At 39.5% G+C, this 16824-nt stretch overlaps 1 protein-coding gene across 2 annotated transcripts; it reads left to right on the plus strand.

Moving 5' to 3' along the window:
• The first annotated feature begins 125 nt into the window (after positions 1 to 125).
• Positions 126 to 9172, plus strand: NENF (neudesin neurotrophic factor). Of its 2 annotated transcripts, none has more exons than XM_039359622.1 (6): positions 126 to 428; positions 1166 to 1529; positions 3104 to 3164; positions 5809 to 5912; positions 6216 to 6435; positions 8476 to 9172. In XM_039359622.1, the coding sequence occupies exons 2-5, from the start codon at positions 1368 to 1370 to the stop codon at positions 6390 to 6392; spliced, it is 504 nt and encodes a 167-aa protein (XP_039215556.1). In that variant the 5' UTR covers positions 126 to 428; positions 1166 to 1367; the 3' UTR covers positions 6393 to 6435; positions 8476 to 9172. The 2 variants fall into 2 exon arrangements, with proteins under 2 accessions (XP_039215556.1, XP_039215555.1); XM_039359621.1 differs by lacking the exon at positions 8476 to 9172 and adding an exon at positions 7258 to 7504.
• Positions 9173 to 16824: the final 7652 nt, after the last annotated feature.

Raw genomic sequence — 16824 nt, forward strand, 5'->3', positions numbered from 1 at the left:
GGATACTGTTCGGCCAGGTTAGCCCCTTCAGGAAATGCGTTGACAAGAATGAAGAACGTAAGCGGGAGGTAGAGCGGTTTTATCTAGAGCTGCAACAAATTGAGTGACCAGCATCCGTTAACAGTATATATCTAACAAATTTAGCACAATATAAATAATCCGTTAAATGGGATTTATTTTAATTAATGTGTACAAGGTTGAAGATAGACTTGGAAGCATGTCCCAATAAACAGGATTTACACTAAAGCAAATACGTGCAAATATTTCTGTAAAGAACGTCAAACAAGCTATTTAAAGAAGTTTAACTTTTTAAACTCAAAACTTGTAGATAGCAGACTTCATTAAAGCTATCATACCCATACCTGGCCTGCAGACATCCAGATGAGCACCACATGGCAGCAAAGAAAGTTTCCTGTAATATGACACAGGTGAATTCTGGAGAGTATTGTCAATTCTCTTGAATGTTAGTACTCCTGCTAGCAGTAGTAGTAATTGCCTCTTTATTATTATATACCTTACTGTACAAGTAATAATGACTCATTTTAATCACTTAAAGCCACTTGTTGCACAAAGATCTTGGATGGCTTCCAGACCAGTCAATTTGATGTTTTATAGATAAAGTAGGATTTAAGCAAACATGATTAGGCTTGGTTTGCAGTGCTTGAAGAGTTAATAAGAGACAACTAAGAAAACAAACCACAGCACATTGTACTTGGTGAAGGGTAAATCAAGCAGTCGGCACCGGAGCACTGATGCATTGTTAGGAAAAAAAATGGGCATTTAAATATATTTCTGAAATCAGGCGTGTTAGTCGGCAGACATTTTCAGCTTTAAGTCCCACCATTCACTTTAACAATATTATAACCCGTTTCTAACATGGAAAACAAAACAAGAATAAAAAAATGTTTACAGTTATTTTTAAATGTTTTCACTTGTAGTGCCTTTTAATTACACTTTCAGCCTTATTCCGAGATAGGCCATCTCGAATTCAGAACTACGGACGAATAGCACCATCTGACTACCTGGAGTCATTCATTCCAAATCTGTAACTAGACTTTACATTAGCATTACAAGGTGCAAAATTGCTTTAATCAGTCAAAGAATCAGGTAAGAGGGATTTTTTTTCTCTTCCCGCCAGTGAACTTTTTTGTTTTGTTTTCAACAGCTGAATGACGCTCGCATCCGAGAGCCATCCATAGCTCGTTCGAACTAAGCAAAAAGAAGGAGCAGGAAGGACTCTCTGGAGCTTTAGGGCTGAGGCGACGTATAAACGAAGTGGATGAATAGACAAGGAGGCCCGAGAAGGCGTTTCCCCCGCCAGCCTCCTATCCCGGCTGGATTTGGAAGCCGTCCGCCGCCTGAGCGCCATGGCCCAAGGCCGCCGCCTGGCGCTTGCCCTGCTAGCGTTGACCCTCGCGTGCTCTCGAGAGGCGCGATGCGAGCAGGAGCTCCGCTTCAAGCCCCCGCCGTCGCAGAGACCGGTGCGCCTCTTCACGGAAGGCGAGCTGGCCAGGTACGACGGACACAAGGTAGGCAAAGCTTTCGGAAAGGCTGCCCCCTCGGCGCCCGAATGGTTGGCGGGACGGGCCTTCTCGGCAACGAAGGCCGGCTCGAGCCGCTTTCTCTGGGGGAAAGATCTATTCTCGGTCGCAGAAACTGCGCCTCTGGCCTCCGTTGCAATAACAGGACTGGAGCAGTTGTGGGCGTTTTGATCCCGCCTTGGAGCTTTCGCTGGAGGGGACTGAAGTTCTGCGGAGGGCGGGTTGGGGAGCTGCAATCTCTTTGAACTTGCGAAGTTTGTTAGGCGGCGTTTTTTCTGTTTTTTGTTTGCCTTGTAGTTAACAGCCTTGATAATCCACAAGAAACAGTAAGGAAGATTTTGTACAGCATTAAAATATGCTGTTAAGACACAGCAGTGAGGTTTCACACTGTCTCCAAAACTTTGTTGTAGCATCTTTTCTTTAGTTTTGTGGCACTGTAAATTACACAAACACACACACAACACACACACATATGTTTGTGTAGAGTTGGACCCCAATGCAAAAATAAATGCATTTTAAGGTCTGTTTTGGGGAGCCCTGGCATTTTAAGGGGAAAATGAGTGCCTTTAGGGCTTGCAGTTTTGCTCCTAAAAATGGCCATGATTAGAAGCCCTACTAGTTCTGCGGTCTTTAGAAAGATGCTCATGACAGGCAGCAAGGAGCTTTGGATTACTTCTGCAACACTGTAATTAAAAAAAGCAATTGGTAACATAGCCTTGTGGAAAACTGAAAATACGGTTTCTTATGCATATAGGAACCCCTAAAGGCAAAAGAAAGAAAACCAAGATTGATTGTAAATATTAAAGCCATTTCAAATATGTATGCAGTAAGGACTTCTTTGTTTGCTGTTTCCTCTTCATTTAAAAAATTGGGGGATGTTTTGTACAAATATTATACCTTTGTATTCAGAACTTTCATTTGCACATTATATATCATAAAGGATATGATAACTTCCATTATATTTATTCATTAACAAAGAAATTAGATGTGGAGATTTTCAAAAGCAGTGAAACCAGGGCCTTCCAGCTGCGTTTAAAGTATAACATCGAGCAACACCAGCTATCATGGCCAAGAGTAAAGAGTTTTGGGTTCCAGAATTCATCCACCACCTCTGGAGAACCACAAATCCTTCACCCATTAGCAACCACTCTACATCTAGTACATTCAGTGCTATGGATTTTCCTTTTCATTTACACCAATCAGAGATTTCTCTGCTCAGGTTTATGCTGCAGCCTTTCTTTTTAGAGCAGGAGTGTCAAACTGCCGGCCCGCGAGCCGGATGCGTCATGGCGAAACCACACCCACCCAATTGCCGGCAATGGGGAAAAAGTTCCAATACGTTGCGCGATGTCAAATGACGTTGCAAGTTTGACATGTCTGTTTTAGAGCATCTCTTTGTTAATGGGAACAGGCTTTCCTCTTTAAAGATAAGAAACTTCAAGTTCCAGTAAGCAAATTTTGGCTTTCTTGGAAAGAAAGAATGACTAGGCAAACAGTATGCTGTTGGTATTTCTTGAATATCAGTACATTTCATGATAAAGTATATAAATTGTACTTTTCAGGAGGATGAACCTATTTACATAGCTGTGAAGGGTGTGGTGTTTGATGTCACTTCTGGAAAAGGTAAGTTCACATTATAAGCAGAATGTTTTCCCCCTTCAGTATGGTTCACAATAAGAAGTACCAGTATGTCTCAGTGTTGTTACCTCAACCAGATGGCCCTTTTAAAGAGCAAGGGCAACTGCCCAAGGATATGCTGAAAAGGCCTTCCTCTCATTTATGAATGCTGCTATTTTTTTAAAATTATTTTTCAGATGTTTATTATCCTTAATTCCAGAGCTGGATAGCATTAGCTTTCCATTTGTTGTTGAATTTCAGCTCCTATCAGCTCCAATCAACATGATTGATAGTGAGCAATCCTGGGACTTACAGTCCAGCATTAGCTGAGAAGGCCACAGATTGCTCTTATCTGTGTCAAAGAAAGACAGCTCTTGTCTATAATGGCAAATTTTATCCATTCAGCAGCCTTCTGTGCTAATTTCATCTGAAGAATAATCTAGATCAGTGATGGCAAACCTTTTAGAGACCAAGTGCCCAAACTGCAACCCAAAACCCACTTATGTATCGTCAGGTGCCGGGTGGGTGTGGCCCATTGGGTGGGCATGGCTGTGGTGGTAACAACAGACTGGGTGGGACTAAAAAGTTCAATCAATCAATTCCAACTTTGCAAGATTTTTTTTTCCCGTGAGAAATTGAAATTGACTGATTGATTGAACCTTTTTTTTTTTTTGTACACGGTGGTGGAGGCCTAAAGTGAAAAGGTTTTATAAAACCCAGCTGAAGGCCTAGGACTGGGGCGACGGCGTGCGTGCCCACAGAGAGGGCTCTGAGTGCCGCCTCTGGCACCCATGCCATAGGTTCTCTACTACTGATCTAGATCTTCTCCGGTTAGCAGCCCAATGCTGCTGCCCCAGGAATATTCATTTTGCCACTGCTTAAAACCAAGGGGAGAAAGTTCTTACTTGCTTTCCTCTGGATTTCAAACCCTCAATCATTTCTGCCTGTTTTGCCTTTACTCATTAAAGAGTTCAGTTTCAAACCAGGGTCCTGAGAGGAATGTGAACAGTTTGAAAAAATATTGCTGCTTCAAAAGATTCAGTAACCCAATCCAAATCTGATTGTTTATCTCAGTCCTGATTAGTTTATCTCAAAATCCCATCTGATAACTTATAAATAGTTTTAATGCACATCCCTTTACATATGCAATAAATCCATAAAGCAGTAAGGATGAATAATCCCCAATATCAATATAGTATTCATACACCTTTGTCTGTAGTTGCCATAGGGTTATTAAAAGGGGACATAAATCGCATGTATGCAAAAGTATATGGCAAATGCACTCTTCTTGCCATCATAGAATACCTTTTGCTACTAGACTGGAAATTCTTGGTTTGGATAGGTTAGAACTGCGACACTTGTGGTCAGACCTAGGTATTGCATACAAAATTGTACATAGTAACATTTTACCTGCAAATGACTTTTTAGCTTTAATTGTAATGTAATGTTTGTGAACAACCGCTTTAAACTTAATGTAAACTGCTTTAAACTTGATTGTAAAAAAATCAGTTTTTGTAACAGTGTTGTCCAAATCTGGAATATCGCATCTGGTTCAATTGACTCAGCCACTAACTTTCATAGTTTTAATTCCAACTTAACTTTTGTGAACCTCAACCCACATTTAAGAGATCCCTAAGGGAGCATGTGTAAGTGCACTAACATGCCTATCATCCCTGGCACATTTTATTATTTTTTTCATTGCTTAGTAATTTTTGTTTGACGAATAAACACATATGTATACAAATAGCTGGGAATGGGCAGTTATGTAAGGAAAGTTTGGGAATCCAGTTATTCGATTCCTACCACTCATAGTATTTTTGAGAAGAATTTTGGGAGATAGTAAGAGAGGATGCAGTTCCACCATGTATGACGTAAGACCAAATAATACAGAAATTTGACACAGAGTGAGGGTTCCATCTTTCTTACTATTAGAAGTAAGTCCTTATATTCTGTGAATGTAGTTTCCAGTGGGCATTTTCTTTTTCCCAGTTTTAGGATCATCCAAATGTATGGTTGCCTTGTTCAATTTGGTATTTTCCAAGTATTTTGGATAACAGCTCAAAGAATGCAGTCAAGCTTGGGTTGCTCCTGGTTGGATAAATTGTGTACTTCATTTTCATTTCTCATCTTTTATTTCCCTTTCCCTTTCTGGTCACCATTTCACCCCCTAATCTACCTCTTATATTATTCATTGTATGCCATTGTATGTCAGCTCTTTCTGTGCGTTGTTGTTAAGGCTTTATAATGTTGAGAATTTCAGCAGTTTAGGATATTTATATTATTGTTGGTTCAAGACAACCTGAAAGATGGACCTTCTTCTCTTGTTACAGAGTTGAAGATAAGACAACATTTCATGCTTACTAGTTTTTGAACTTTTTAGGGCCTGGTATCATGCAAAGCCAGGATAAAACAAACCAATTTCTAGAAGTCTCAGAATATATCAACACTTAATTCTAGGCTTGTGAACAATGAAGTCTCTGGGATGTAATTTACGATAGTTCTTAAAAGAGGTGTAATCTTTAAATATATCAGACTACACACACACGTGTGTGTGTGTGTGTGTGTGTGTGAGAGAGAGAGAGAGAGAGAGAGATCCTAAAAATCTTAAGTCCTGCACTTAACTGCTATTTGTGTTATTTTTCCCCAACAGAATTTTATGGGAAAGGAGCACCATACAATGTACTAGCTGGCAAAGATTCAACCCGAAGTGTTGCAAAAATGTCCCTTGATCCAGCGGATCTCACTTATGATACAGTAAGAAAAAGATCTTTTCAGCATAGCTTGATCTGAAGCCACAAGTAATGGTTTTATTTGCACACGGTTTTATTGGTCCTAGTGATCTAATCCTTGTACAGGGTCATTAAAGACAGTGGGATGTGAGAGGGATTTAAAAATAGAAAAGGTACAGAACTCTGAAAAACCTTGTTCGGTGCAGTTAGTAGTCCTTTGCATTCACATTACATAGCATGGAGGTATGCAATAATCATTGTATTTGTTCTGTCTACCCACCCTTTTTCTCTCCATCTTTCTTTCTTTACACAATTGCAATTCATTGAGACGGGACTCACAGAAGAACAGTTGCACTCTCTGGATGAGACCTTTAGTAATGTTTACAAAGCCAAATATCCTATTGTTGGCTACACTGCCCGAAGAATTCTCAATGAAGATGGCAGTCCTAACCCAAACTTTAAACCTGAAGATCAGCCACATTTCACTATTAAGGATGAGTTTTAACAATAACTTGGCAATCCCGTGACAACTACAAAGAACCAGAAAGGTATCTAAAAACTGAAAAATATAATGGACCTAAAATGGCTTCATATCTTTGAGGATGAATGCTTTCTATTTTATCATACTCTTACCATTGGTTAGTTAGTAATATTGATATGCATGATAAAACTGTAGTTTATGTGTTGAAATTATTTTGACCCCCAAAGTGTTCTGTTTCAGCGTCAGTGGAGAAGCAGTTATTTTTCTTTAGCTAATTATTTGGCTAACTAAATGCAAAAGCTTAAGAGAAGAGCAGTATCTGGTGACAAGGAGTCCCATGTTCAATTCCACTGCATATTACTTATACAAAATCCTTAAGACCATATAAAACATACAATTTGACAAACCATCCTGCTAATAATTGGGTATTAGCAATATCCAGTTGAATCAGTGATTCTTGACTGATGTTATCTATGCCTCCTTCCAGGATGGTGGGTCCTGTCTGTCTGTCTGTCTATTTCTTCTACTCAACATTCAGTATGAACTTTGAGTTTTTCCCACCAACTGTGCATTATTTCCACAAACTAGTAGTAGAAAGTCTGTGTCTTTCTGTTACAGAGTTCCCTGCTTTGTAGTAAAGTCCATAAAGAGGAGAGATAGGGCATAAGTCTGAGCAGAGGAGTACAGAGCTGCTGTTTTTAGGAGTAGCAAGGTGACATTGAAAATGTTTACTGGAAATTAATAATACTAACCTATTTTGCCTAGCATTTTAAGATTGAATTAATATAATTTTAATGTAAGAAACATTAAAAGTCTGATTCTTTATTTATCTTAGTATTCAAATGGATATACTTGCTACAGTGTGTATTTCAAAATTCTTCCTCTCTAGCACTGAATTCCACAAAAACCAGGTCTACAATTTTGCAGCAGAAGTACAGTGTGCACAGCATGGCTTAGGGTAGCGTCTATACCGTCATAGCCTTTCACTCATTCTCCTGACACCCAACTGGATGCATTAACCACTGATTATAATAACTATGTGGATCTGATATTTGGTACCTCATGTGTATATCTGATTGTATTTCACTTACTACTCCTTTCTTGTGGACAAAATAAAATAATCTTTAAGACTCAAATCTACCTCATTAAATGACTTTGGATATATCAAAAGAAAATTATGTCTCATTTGATAACATATGTGATATATTGTTAATGATTTCTGCTTTGCTATGCCTTTTTTATTTTTCTTCTTAAAACAAGTTTCATTCCTGCAGGTCAGTTTGAGAAGCACTTTGAAATGGGTTGAATGTTTTCTTTCACAAGTGATTTTTACGCATCAGACAGATGTACTAAAAATACTGTAGTAATAGTATTAATGAAACCCTCATTTCATTAATTAGCAGCCAATTAAGGTTCATACATCCCTATATCTGCTTTAAAATACCTTTTGCAATTATTTGATTACAGTATTTATAAAATAATGCCTTAGCCTAAAGAAATTTGCGGTTTCCACCCATCACTGGATAGCCCTGTTTTCTGGCAGTGCTACATTTCAGCTGTTCTGGAGAAATTCCCCCCCCCCCCAAAATTTTTCTGGCTCCATCCTGTTAGATAGAAATAGATTTTTCTCTTTTCAGATACTGGGAATATCTTGGAAGTTATTACATGCATGGCTTTTTGCAATTCTCCAGAAGTTGAGTGAATGATTTCTCTATATTTGTCCAAGAGGAAGCAACCAACTGTTAACTCAAGGGCGGCAATGTCTCTTAGTAGCAGGAGAGTCACTATTGTAAAATTTCAGTTCAGGAGAGTTCTATTGATATTTTCCCACAAGATTTATCAGAAGTGTGGGAAGCCGAAGAGTGTATGATGAAAGTGCAGTGAAACACAGATTATTCTCATGTACTTCTTCACTATCTCATAGTATGGGATGAAAAACCTCATACTCCACTCACTAACATCTTCGTGAAAATGCTCTTCTACTTTAAAAGAAAGTTTGAAAGCAAGTTCCATTTGTCTTTCTTATCCAACTGAATGAAAACTATGAAAATATGCAGAGAATATTATTGTGATTAATATTTGTACTGTTTCTATTTTCTATTATCAGGAAACGAATGTGAAGCAACTGTTGCATGTTATCCATTCTTTAAATCCATCCCTTCTATGATATACATTCTCTAGGCTCAGTCACTTGGATCAACAAACATGATTTATTTAGATTGCAAAGATTTGCCTGTTTTTAACTACACCCTTCATGGATTTTAATGCTGAGGATTATCAAATTTGAGTAGGGTACTAATATGTTACATTTGCTACATGAAAACAGAAATTGAAAACAAGATGATAGAGTTGCTACGTCTTATTGACAAAGTTAAGCGCTATATTCTTTTTAAAGGCAAATTATTTAAAAACTATTATTTGGGACTAGGAACAATGTGCATATATATTCAAGCCACTAGAGGGCAATGCCACACTATTAGAAACAACATTATAGCTGGCAAACACAGTAATTGGCACTTGGTAACTGGAAAACCCCAAACTTCTTCAGTGTTCTGTTAAAATTGTAGAATGATAATGTGTAAAACCTTTAATAAATGGATTATCTTAGCCACTATAAGAAATATACCATAAGAGACATACTTGCATCATTTCAGTTTATACCGGTAGTAGTCTTTAACCTAGAGCCCTTAGATATGTCCCAGTAACCAGAACCCAGTCATGCTTGTGAGCCATATAAAGTGCAGTCATACAACTTCCTGAGATTTCAAATCCAAAAAGAAGCCCCACAGGTGGAGAAGGTGATACTTTATCAAAGGGTTGCCCAACCTCTCTACAACTTAGAGATGTTTACAATAACATAAATGAAGAAAAACATTCAAACATTAGAACAGTGGTTCTCAACCTGTGGGTCGGGACCCCATTTGGGGTCGAACCATTTTACGGGGGTCGCCAAACAAGGCTGTCCGCCATTTTTCCCCCTTTTCTTTGGCCACACCCCTGGCACCCGGTGATTTATAAGTGGTTGGGGATCACCACAACATGGGGAACTGTATTATGGGGTCATGGCATTAGAAAAGTTGAGAACCACTGCATTAGAACATCCTTTACCCAGCATTATCTAAAAATGTTTCTTGAAAATGAGAAAATAGGAAAGTAAAAATTCACTCTTGAGTGTCAAATGATCCATCACACTATGCTGAATCGCATTTGCTTGCCTTGCATTAGAATAGATCAGAGGGCAGGAAAGTTGTGGAATGAATACCTTTTTCCAACTTTGATTTGAGACTTAAACTCTTGTATTCCCTCCCAGTTGTGATACACCATGCAAGAAAAAAGACAAGAAATCCAGAGCTATCAATGAAATAAATAGCAACAGAATCATTACAAATATAGTTAATATATAAAGGCACATCTGCATCTATATACCACATTTAAATGCTCATAAATGTTTATGAACATTTGTGCACATAATATATATATACACACACTCACTTTTCCAAAATTGCAAACTTACATTTCTTTTGTCAATTTGAAGGTGTATGGACTTCCAACACCCAGAATTCTCCAGATATATTGCTCTTTGCTTCTGCCTAGTGGTTATTTAGATTTTTTTTTCAGGCCAGAACTGTGTGGAAAGTCAGCCCCTCAGAGAAGGAAATATTAAAAGGACAGAAAAATATATTTCCTCAAAGGATCTTAAAGAGGCAGAAAAGCATGCCCAGTTTTTTCTTAATAGCCCCATGTCTCCCTCTCCCAATCAGAAACCAGCTCTGTAGAAATACAGATGTAAACCATTCAGGAAGGTTGGAGGCCCCCAGCTAGAAGCTTAGGAAGACAAAGACACCTAAAATCTACATATCCCACCCAAATTCTAAGACAGAACATAATAGGATTAACCCACAGATGCCAAAGGGGCACACTCAGACTCAGGTCAAAATACATGACACGGGAAATACAAAGCGTCAAACAGGAACAGGAAACAACCTCAAGAGCCCCAGAGGATATAAAAACCCACTCCCTACATGTGCTCTCGCTCTTTTCTTCCAGAGCCATCTTTCTGTCTGGCTGTCCTCTTCCTAATAAACTGCAACCTTCTTTCTAAAGCAGTCACCATGTTGTTTATTCCCAGCTTGGACTGAACCATGATGAAGACTTTTCCTTCAACAATTGGAAGCTCTAGTTTGGTCTACTCTAAGCTCTTAAACTGAGCCTTATGCAAAATTCAGTTGCTGCTCTGGAATATTCTCTCTTGAGCAGAAACTTTATTCCTTAGTAGCCCATTATTCATTATGAGTTCTCTATCTTAGGTTGGTGCTCTTGCACCTGAAAACTCACTTTGTTTGCTCTAGCACAGGGCTTTTCAACCTTTTCACCCATTGTAGCCAAGTACCACCAGTCGCCTGGCAAGGTGTCAAAAACTTGATGACCGGAAAAAAAGAGGAAAAAAGTGATGAAATACAGGTAGTCCTTGACTTACAACAGTTCGCTTAGTGACTGTTTGAAGTTACAATGGCACTGAAAAAAGTGCTCCCCGAGCCACAGCCGAGCAGGACACCTACCTGCCCGCCCGGTGGCGCTCTTCCTCCTGTCCGAGGTTTTCATTGTTGTGAGCATTTCTGTTAAGAATTGGCAGTGGGGGTGGGGGGGTGTTTGGTTTTGATTTCCCCCATCTGCTGGAGGGTTGCAGCAGGTTTTGGTCACTTCACATGACCCTGGGACACTGTGACTGTCATAAATATGAATTAGTTGCCAAGCATCTGAATGTAAATCACAAGACTATGGAGATACTGCAACATTCCAGCTGATTGGCACTTCTTCTGGGCTCAGCAGAAGTGCCAGGATCAGTGCTGCTTTCCAGCTGACTGGTGCTTCTTCAGGGCTCAGCAGAAGTGCCAGGATGCGCCGAGCTCCAGCTGGAGCCTGGCGCTGATCCTGGTGCTTCCGCTGAGCCCTGACAGCCCTACAACTCTAGCCGTCTCTCGCTCAGGCTTGTGCAGTGCTGCCACCGGTTCAGCTCATTCCCCTCCCCCGCTATCACTTTTCTAGGATGTTCGCGTATCACCTGCCAGGTGCCAATGTACCACAGGTGGTACCCGTACCACTGGTTGAAAAGCCTTGCTCTAGCATACAATAGTGTTGCTTTTTAAAAAATGCAATTGGTATTGTCCTGGTTCAGTAAAACAAATTATAAACAAAATCAGATAAATCATTGTATCAAAAATGTGCCTGTTTTCCTGCATATATTTCTCAGGTAATTATCAAAGAGGATGTTACACAGAAGTAGAAGCCCTGTTCTCTATCATTCCAGAATGGCAGAACACAGAGTAATGGATTCAGATTACAGATGTTAATTGAAAGTTAGGAGGAATCCTCTTCAAGAGTATATTCAACAGGATCTAACTACTCAGAGAGGTGATGGGCTGTCCTATCTTGGATAGGGGAAGATAAGCATTTGTCTAGGATACTTTAAGTTGGATTTGTACTGCCCTCAGTGTGCATTGAGCAGGAGTCACACTCCATAGGCTAAAGAACTCTTTCTAGACCTGTGAGTTTATTAAACTGTACAGGAACCAGACCAATCACCCTCATTGTCAATCTGTTCAGGATTATAAGTCAACTTAGTTCAAATTCATTTGCCTAGAATGAACCTTTTCCCCACTCTGTGAAACTTGAAAATGTATGTGCTTCTTTGCACAAATATATTCCTTTTGACCAAGCTAGGAACACAGGAAGCTGCCTTATCTATGAATTGTTTGGTGAATGCAGGAAAGCTCACAACACACAGTGATCTTTACAAGGGGGCGATTCTGATAAAATATGTTCATAACAGCATTCCTTCCAAGTCAAGTTCCATTCCATTCTACACCATAAGATGAGCTGAATGTAGATCAGCTCCCAACCCATTTCCTTCTTCACAAAAATCAAACAAAATACTTCTTTGTCACTTAACCAGGTACAGGCAGTCCTTGATTTATGGCCAGCCATTTATGACAGATGTTTAAAAAGGCTATTTATGACCTGTCCTCAGGGATGACTATCACCTCCCAGGTCACATGATTATAGTTTTGGGCATTTGGTAACTGGCTTGCATTCATGACGCTGCAATATTCCATGATCATGAAACCCACAATTGGTGACATTTTTTTGCCATTTTCCAACTGAAAACAAAAAAAACAACATCTACTGTATTTGATGGATTTGCTTAAGAACTATGTGGCTCACTTAACAACCACATGATTCACTTTACAATCCAGTGACTCTCTTTACAGCCATCATAAAAATGGTGCTAAAATCAAATCCAGTCACATGTTGCCTTGACTTACAATCACAATGACGACCAAAATTCTGGATTTCATCATGGTAGTAAATTGATATCAAAAATATGTAGATATCAAAAATATCTAAGTCCAGAAGTTATCTTTTGCTGGAACCATCACTAGACTCAGAATAATCTATTATCTCAGAACTCTTCCTTGGACCCAGAAGTAGTTCTTGTTTAATCATGGTAACTGGAATTGGAATTTCCATCATTAATCAATGTGGTTGTAAAGCTCAACATCATGTGTCCACATCACTTAGTGATGGCAGTTCTGGTACTTCCAGTTGCTATTGTTAAGCGATTCCCATGATGAAGGGAGAGAAAGAGAGAGGGAGGAGGGAGGGAGAGAGAGAGAGAGAGAGAGGGAGAGGGAGAGGGAGAGAGACTGCAGTTCCCCAACTGAATTCTTTCTGCTGGTCTGCTTTCCTACTCAGTTTCACTGCTGACCTGCTGAAAGTCATGCAATAGCAGGAATGAGAACGTGGAGTGAGATGTAGAGTCTGATGCAAGAGGATGACTCGCTGTTTTTGTGTTTTCCTTTTTAAATGCTGCAATATGTACCAAACGTGCAAAACAGATGTAACCCTGTGCAAGACTTCAGGCTTGGTAAAGGTTGATAATTTGAATTCCTGCTTTGGCACTGAGTCACACAGTAGAGAAGGCCCTTCCTCAGAAGCTGGGTGTGGATGGGTGTGCATGCTTTGGAATGTATTAACACATACACACACTTCAAAAAATAGTCCATCCTAACCTGTTACAAAATCTAATCTTGCGATGGTAATATTGTTTCCTCAAACTGAAAACAATACACAACTTAGATTTTGAAAGAACAAAACTCACTTTCCAATTTACAGATAACCAAGGAGCTGAAAAAATGTAATACAGTGCTGTTGTATAACAATTTGCAAAAATTAACAATCCTCCAGAACACAGTGGTTCTGGCAATCCGATCCTATGTACACATTTACTCATAAAGACTTATTCATAAATAAAGATACCTAAGATTTCAAATATACTATTAATTTGGTAAAAATACCTTGGTGATTTTAAAAAGTATAATTCTCATTTATGAGTAAAGCTGATTGTTAGTTGGAATTTCTTGAAAATTTGCCATGCAAGAGTTAACAGAATAGGAGACTGACATTCCCCACTCCACCTAGCTAAAGTTGTAAGGGATGATGCAAGAGCTGATGTAAGAGGTGTGTGTTATATGTGTATACACATGTCTGTCTGTCTGTCTCTCTCTCTCTCTCTCTCTCTCTCTCTGTGTGTGTGTAGTAACAGCCTAACAACTTTTGGGAAATGAGAGAGAACTGCCAGCTGATTCCTGATCTACTTTATAGCCACCTTCATAATAGCATGGACAAGAAATTTTAGATAGTGAGTGCTGAACATCTGGTTTTCAGTCTTAATTCAGCTCATCAACTCAGCTCTTCCAATCTGTGGTCTTAGATGAAGCTCTCCCTCCCTCCTTCACTATCATTGTCCATTTTCAAAGAAGGTATCTGGAGCTCAGAAGAAATCCTGGAGAAAGCTCCTGTTCTAGTTTCAGTCTGTCCAGATGCCTGACTTAGATTGAGACACTGAATAGTAATCCCTTCTCAGAGGATCACTTGGCGCTTTCCACACTTCAGCACTTCTTGGCAGCTGACATCATTGCAAATTCTGGTGGGATATCCAGCAGCAACCAAGGGTGGGGCTTGAGTCAGCATGCAGGAACAGAAGAGCTTTATGTTTGGAGGGCTGGTATGTTTGGCAATAACTGCTGTCTTTTTCTCAGATATGATATGTCTTTAAATTTTTCTTTCCCTCTAGGTGTATTTGTTGTAGTCCTCGACTTATGACTACAATTGAGTCCAAAATGTCTGTTGCTAAGCAAGGCATTTATTAAGTGACTTTTGCCCCAATTTATGACCTTTCTTGCCTCAGAAAGTTAAGTTAGGGACACTGTTGTTAAGTGAATCCAGCCTCCTCATTGACTTTGCTTGTCAGAAGGTCGCAAAAGGTGATCATATGACCCCGGGACACTGCAGTTGTCATAAATATGAGCCAGTTGCCAAGCATCTGAATTTAGAGAAGGTGGGGGGGGAATTGCACTGTTCATTTAATTCAGAGCCAAATCTTTGTTGTGGGTTGTGCTCTCTATTGCTGCAGACGGTCCTCTAATGAAAGACAGAAAGGAATGTAAAGACACAGTGAGCAACCAATTTGGGATGCAAAAAATATGGACAACCCCCACTAGATTCTGCAATTTCCCTGCTGACACTGAGTGGCCATCAAGATTTTTGCAACCCAGAAGTACTCTAGAAAAGCCTACTTTTGGTGGCATGAATAGCTTCTGAGTTGTCAGTTTCTGAAATAAAGGAAAGCAGGGCTTAGTTGGACCAGAAGTGTTTGAAACAACAACGAAGCCTCCTTTTTCTCCTTTTTAGCGCATAATTTCAAAAAAGCCATGTTGACAGTTTTGACATGCAGTGTGGTTAAAATCGACATTCATCTGTGCCTTAAATAACTGTCACATGGATCCTACTTCCTTATTTTAAACACATTTATGAGCATTAATAGAGTTTGCAATAATTACTTCATTCACAGTGGCTTTTTCCTAACATATTTATAGATTTACCACAGTGCTGGTTTTTTTCCACTGCTCCAATGGGTTCATTATAATATCTATTATAATCTCCTGCTACATTACAAGATTTAATGAATGACCCATGGCAAGCATATCCTAAAGCTTAACCATTGAGACAATCAAAACAAAAGCCATCAGCTCTTCTTGCCTATCCAAGTAACATCTTGCAAGGAGAAGACACTTCTGTGGCCCATGCTAACATGTTGGGAGCAAGGATATTTTTCAACATGTTTTCCTATGCTAGTAGTCAAGAGTTTTTCCAAAGATGCTAGAATTTTCACCCAATGCTGCTTTCTTGAAATCCAGCAGAGCTCTTTGTTGATACCCTTGTCTGAAGCGCCTTTGAAATGAATCCTATTTTTATCTACTAGATGGCATCATGCAGTAAGCAGCTGATTTCATTTCTCACAGGGCATTAAGGGAGTGCTGTTGAGAGGACTACTGCTGGCCACTACTTTGATCAGATAGTCCTGAAAATGGATCTGCTCCTGAAGATCCACAGCTATTGGTTTGAAGTAATGGAGTGGGGAGAGAGGGGAGGGAAGAGCAGCTTCTTCACCTATTAAATTGTTATATTTTAAATGGAAAGTGTCTAGAACAGTGTTTCTCAACCTTGGCTATTCTATTGTGTGTGGCTTTCACCTCCCAGAATGAGAGTTGGCTGGAGTAATTCTGGGAGTTGGCTGTAACGTTTTACACATCTTAAAGTCGCTAAGGTTGTGAAATACTGATCTAGAATATGTCCATGTCCCAGAATGCTTTGCAGTACAGAGAGATTTCTACCCAGACATGTTGGGTCACTTCAGCAAATTTCTCAGGCAGAGGCATTTGTAAACCATGTTGGCTTGCTAAGAATCCCTAAATGTTTGAATTCTGTTTTGCAATATGGTATTGAAGTCCCTACTCTGAGGCTCATGTAAAAGTAAAACCAGCCTAGCATTCCTACTTGAGAGAACAGGTCCTTCATGTAGAAACGTTCTGGACCACAGAACTAATAGTCATACTGAGGAGACAAAAAAGAAGATCTGCAGCTGAAACATACAAGTGAAATATTGGAGAGAGCCAGGGTTATGTACAGGCATGCCTTCTTGGGGCTGCGTACTGCATATAGTAGAAAAGACAAAAAGGATAGAAATATGCCAAGCAGTTTCACTACTGCTGATGAAAATTTCAGCCATGTTTATAAAAGTAAGACATGCACTCTGTTTTTAAATAGAGATCCAATGGATTCAAATAGGAAAGAACAGCTAACAAATGACATTAAAATAAAACAACTCACATTTGGTACTGTTTTGCTTATGTTTACAGAAAGGTCTTAAAAGATATTAAGAAAGTATTCCAGAATATGTTAATGCAGTGGTTCTCAACCTGTGGGTCGGGACCCCATTTGGGGTCAAACGACCATTTCACGGGGGTCGCCAAACAATGCAGTCCGCCATTTTTTCCCCCTTTTCCTTAGCTGTGCTACTTCCTTTTATTCTATTGGCTTTTGAAAGCCAATAGAA

Source organism: Crotalus tigris, unplaced genomic scaffold (assembly GCF_016545835.1).
Source record: "Crotalus tigris isolate CLP2741 ecotype Arizona unplaced genomic scaffold, ASM1654583v1 scf7180000019097.2288821080:1192077, whole genome shotgun sequence".
Taxonomy (NCBI): domain Eukaryota; kingdom Metazoa; phylum Chordata; class Lepidosauria; order Squamata; family Viperidae; genus Crotalus; species Crotalus tigris.

Coding starts and splice junctions, on each gene's coding strand:
- NENF (XM_039359622.1), top strand. CDS start 1,368: ATGGCCCAAGGCCGCCGCCTGGCGCTTGCCCTGCTAGCGTTGACCCTC. Junction 3,165..5,808: donor TGATGTCACTTCTGGAAAAG/GTAAGTTCACAT, acceptor TTTCCCCAACAG/AATTTTATGGGAAAGGAGCA. Junction 5,913..6,215: donor CGGATCTCACTTATGATACA/GTAAGAAAAAGA, acceptor CAATTCATTGAG/ACGGGACTCACAGAAGAACA.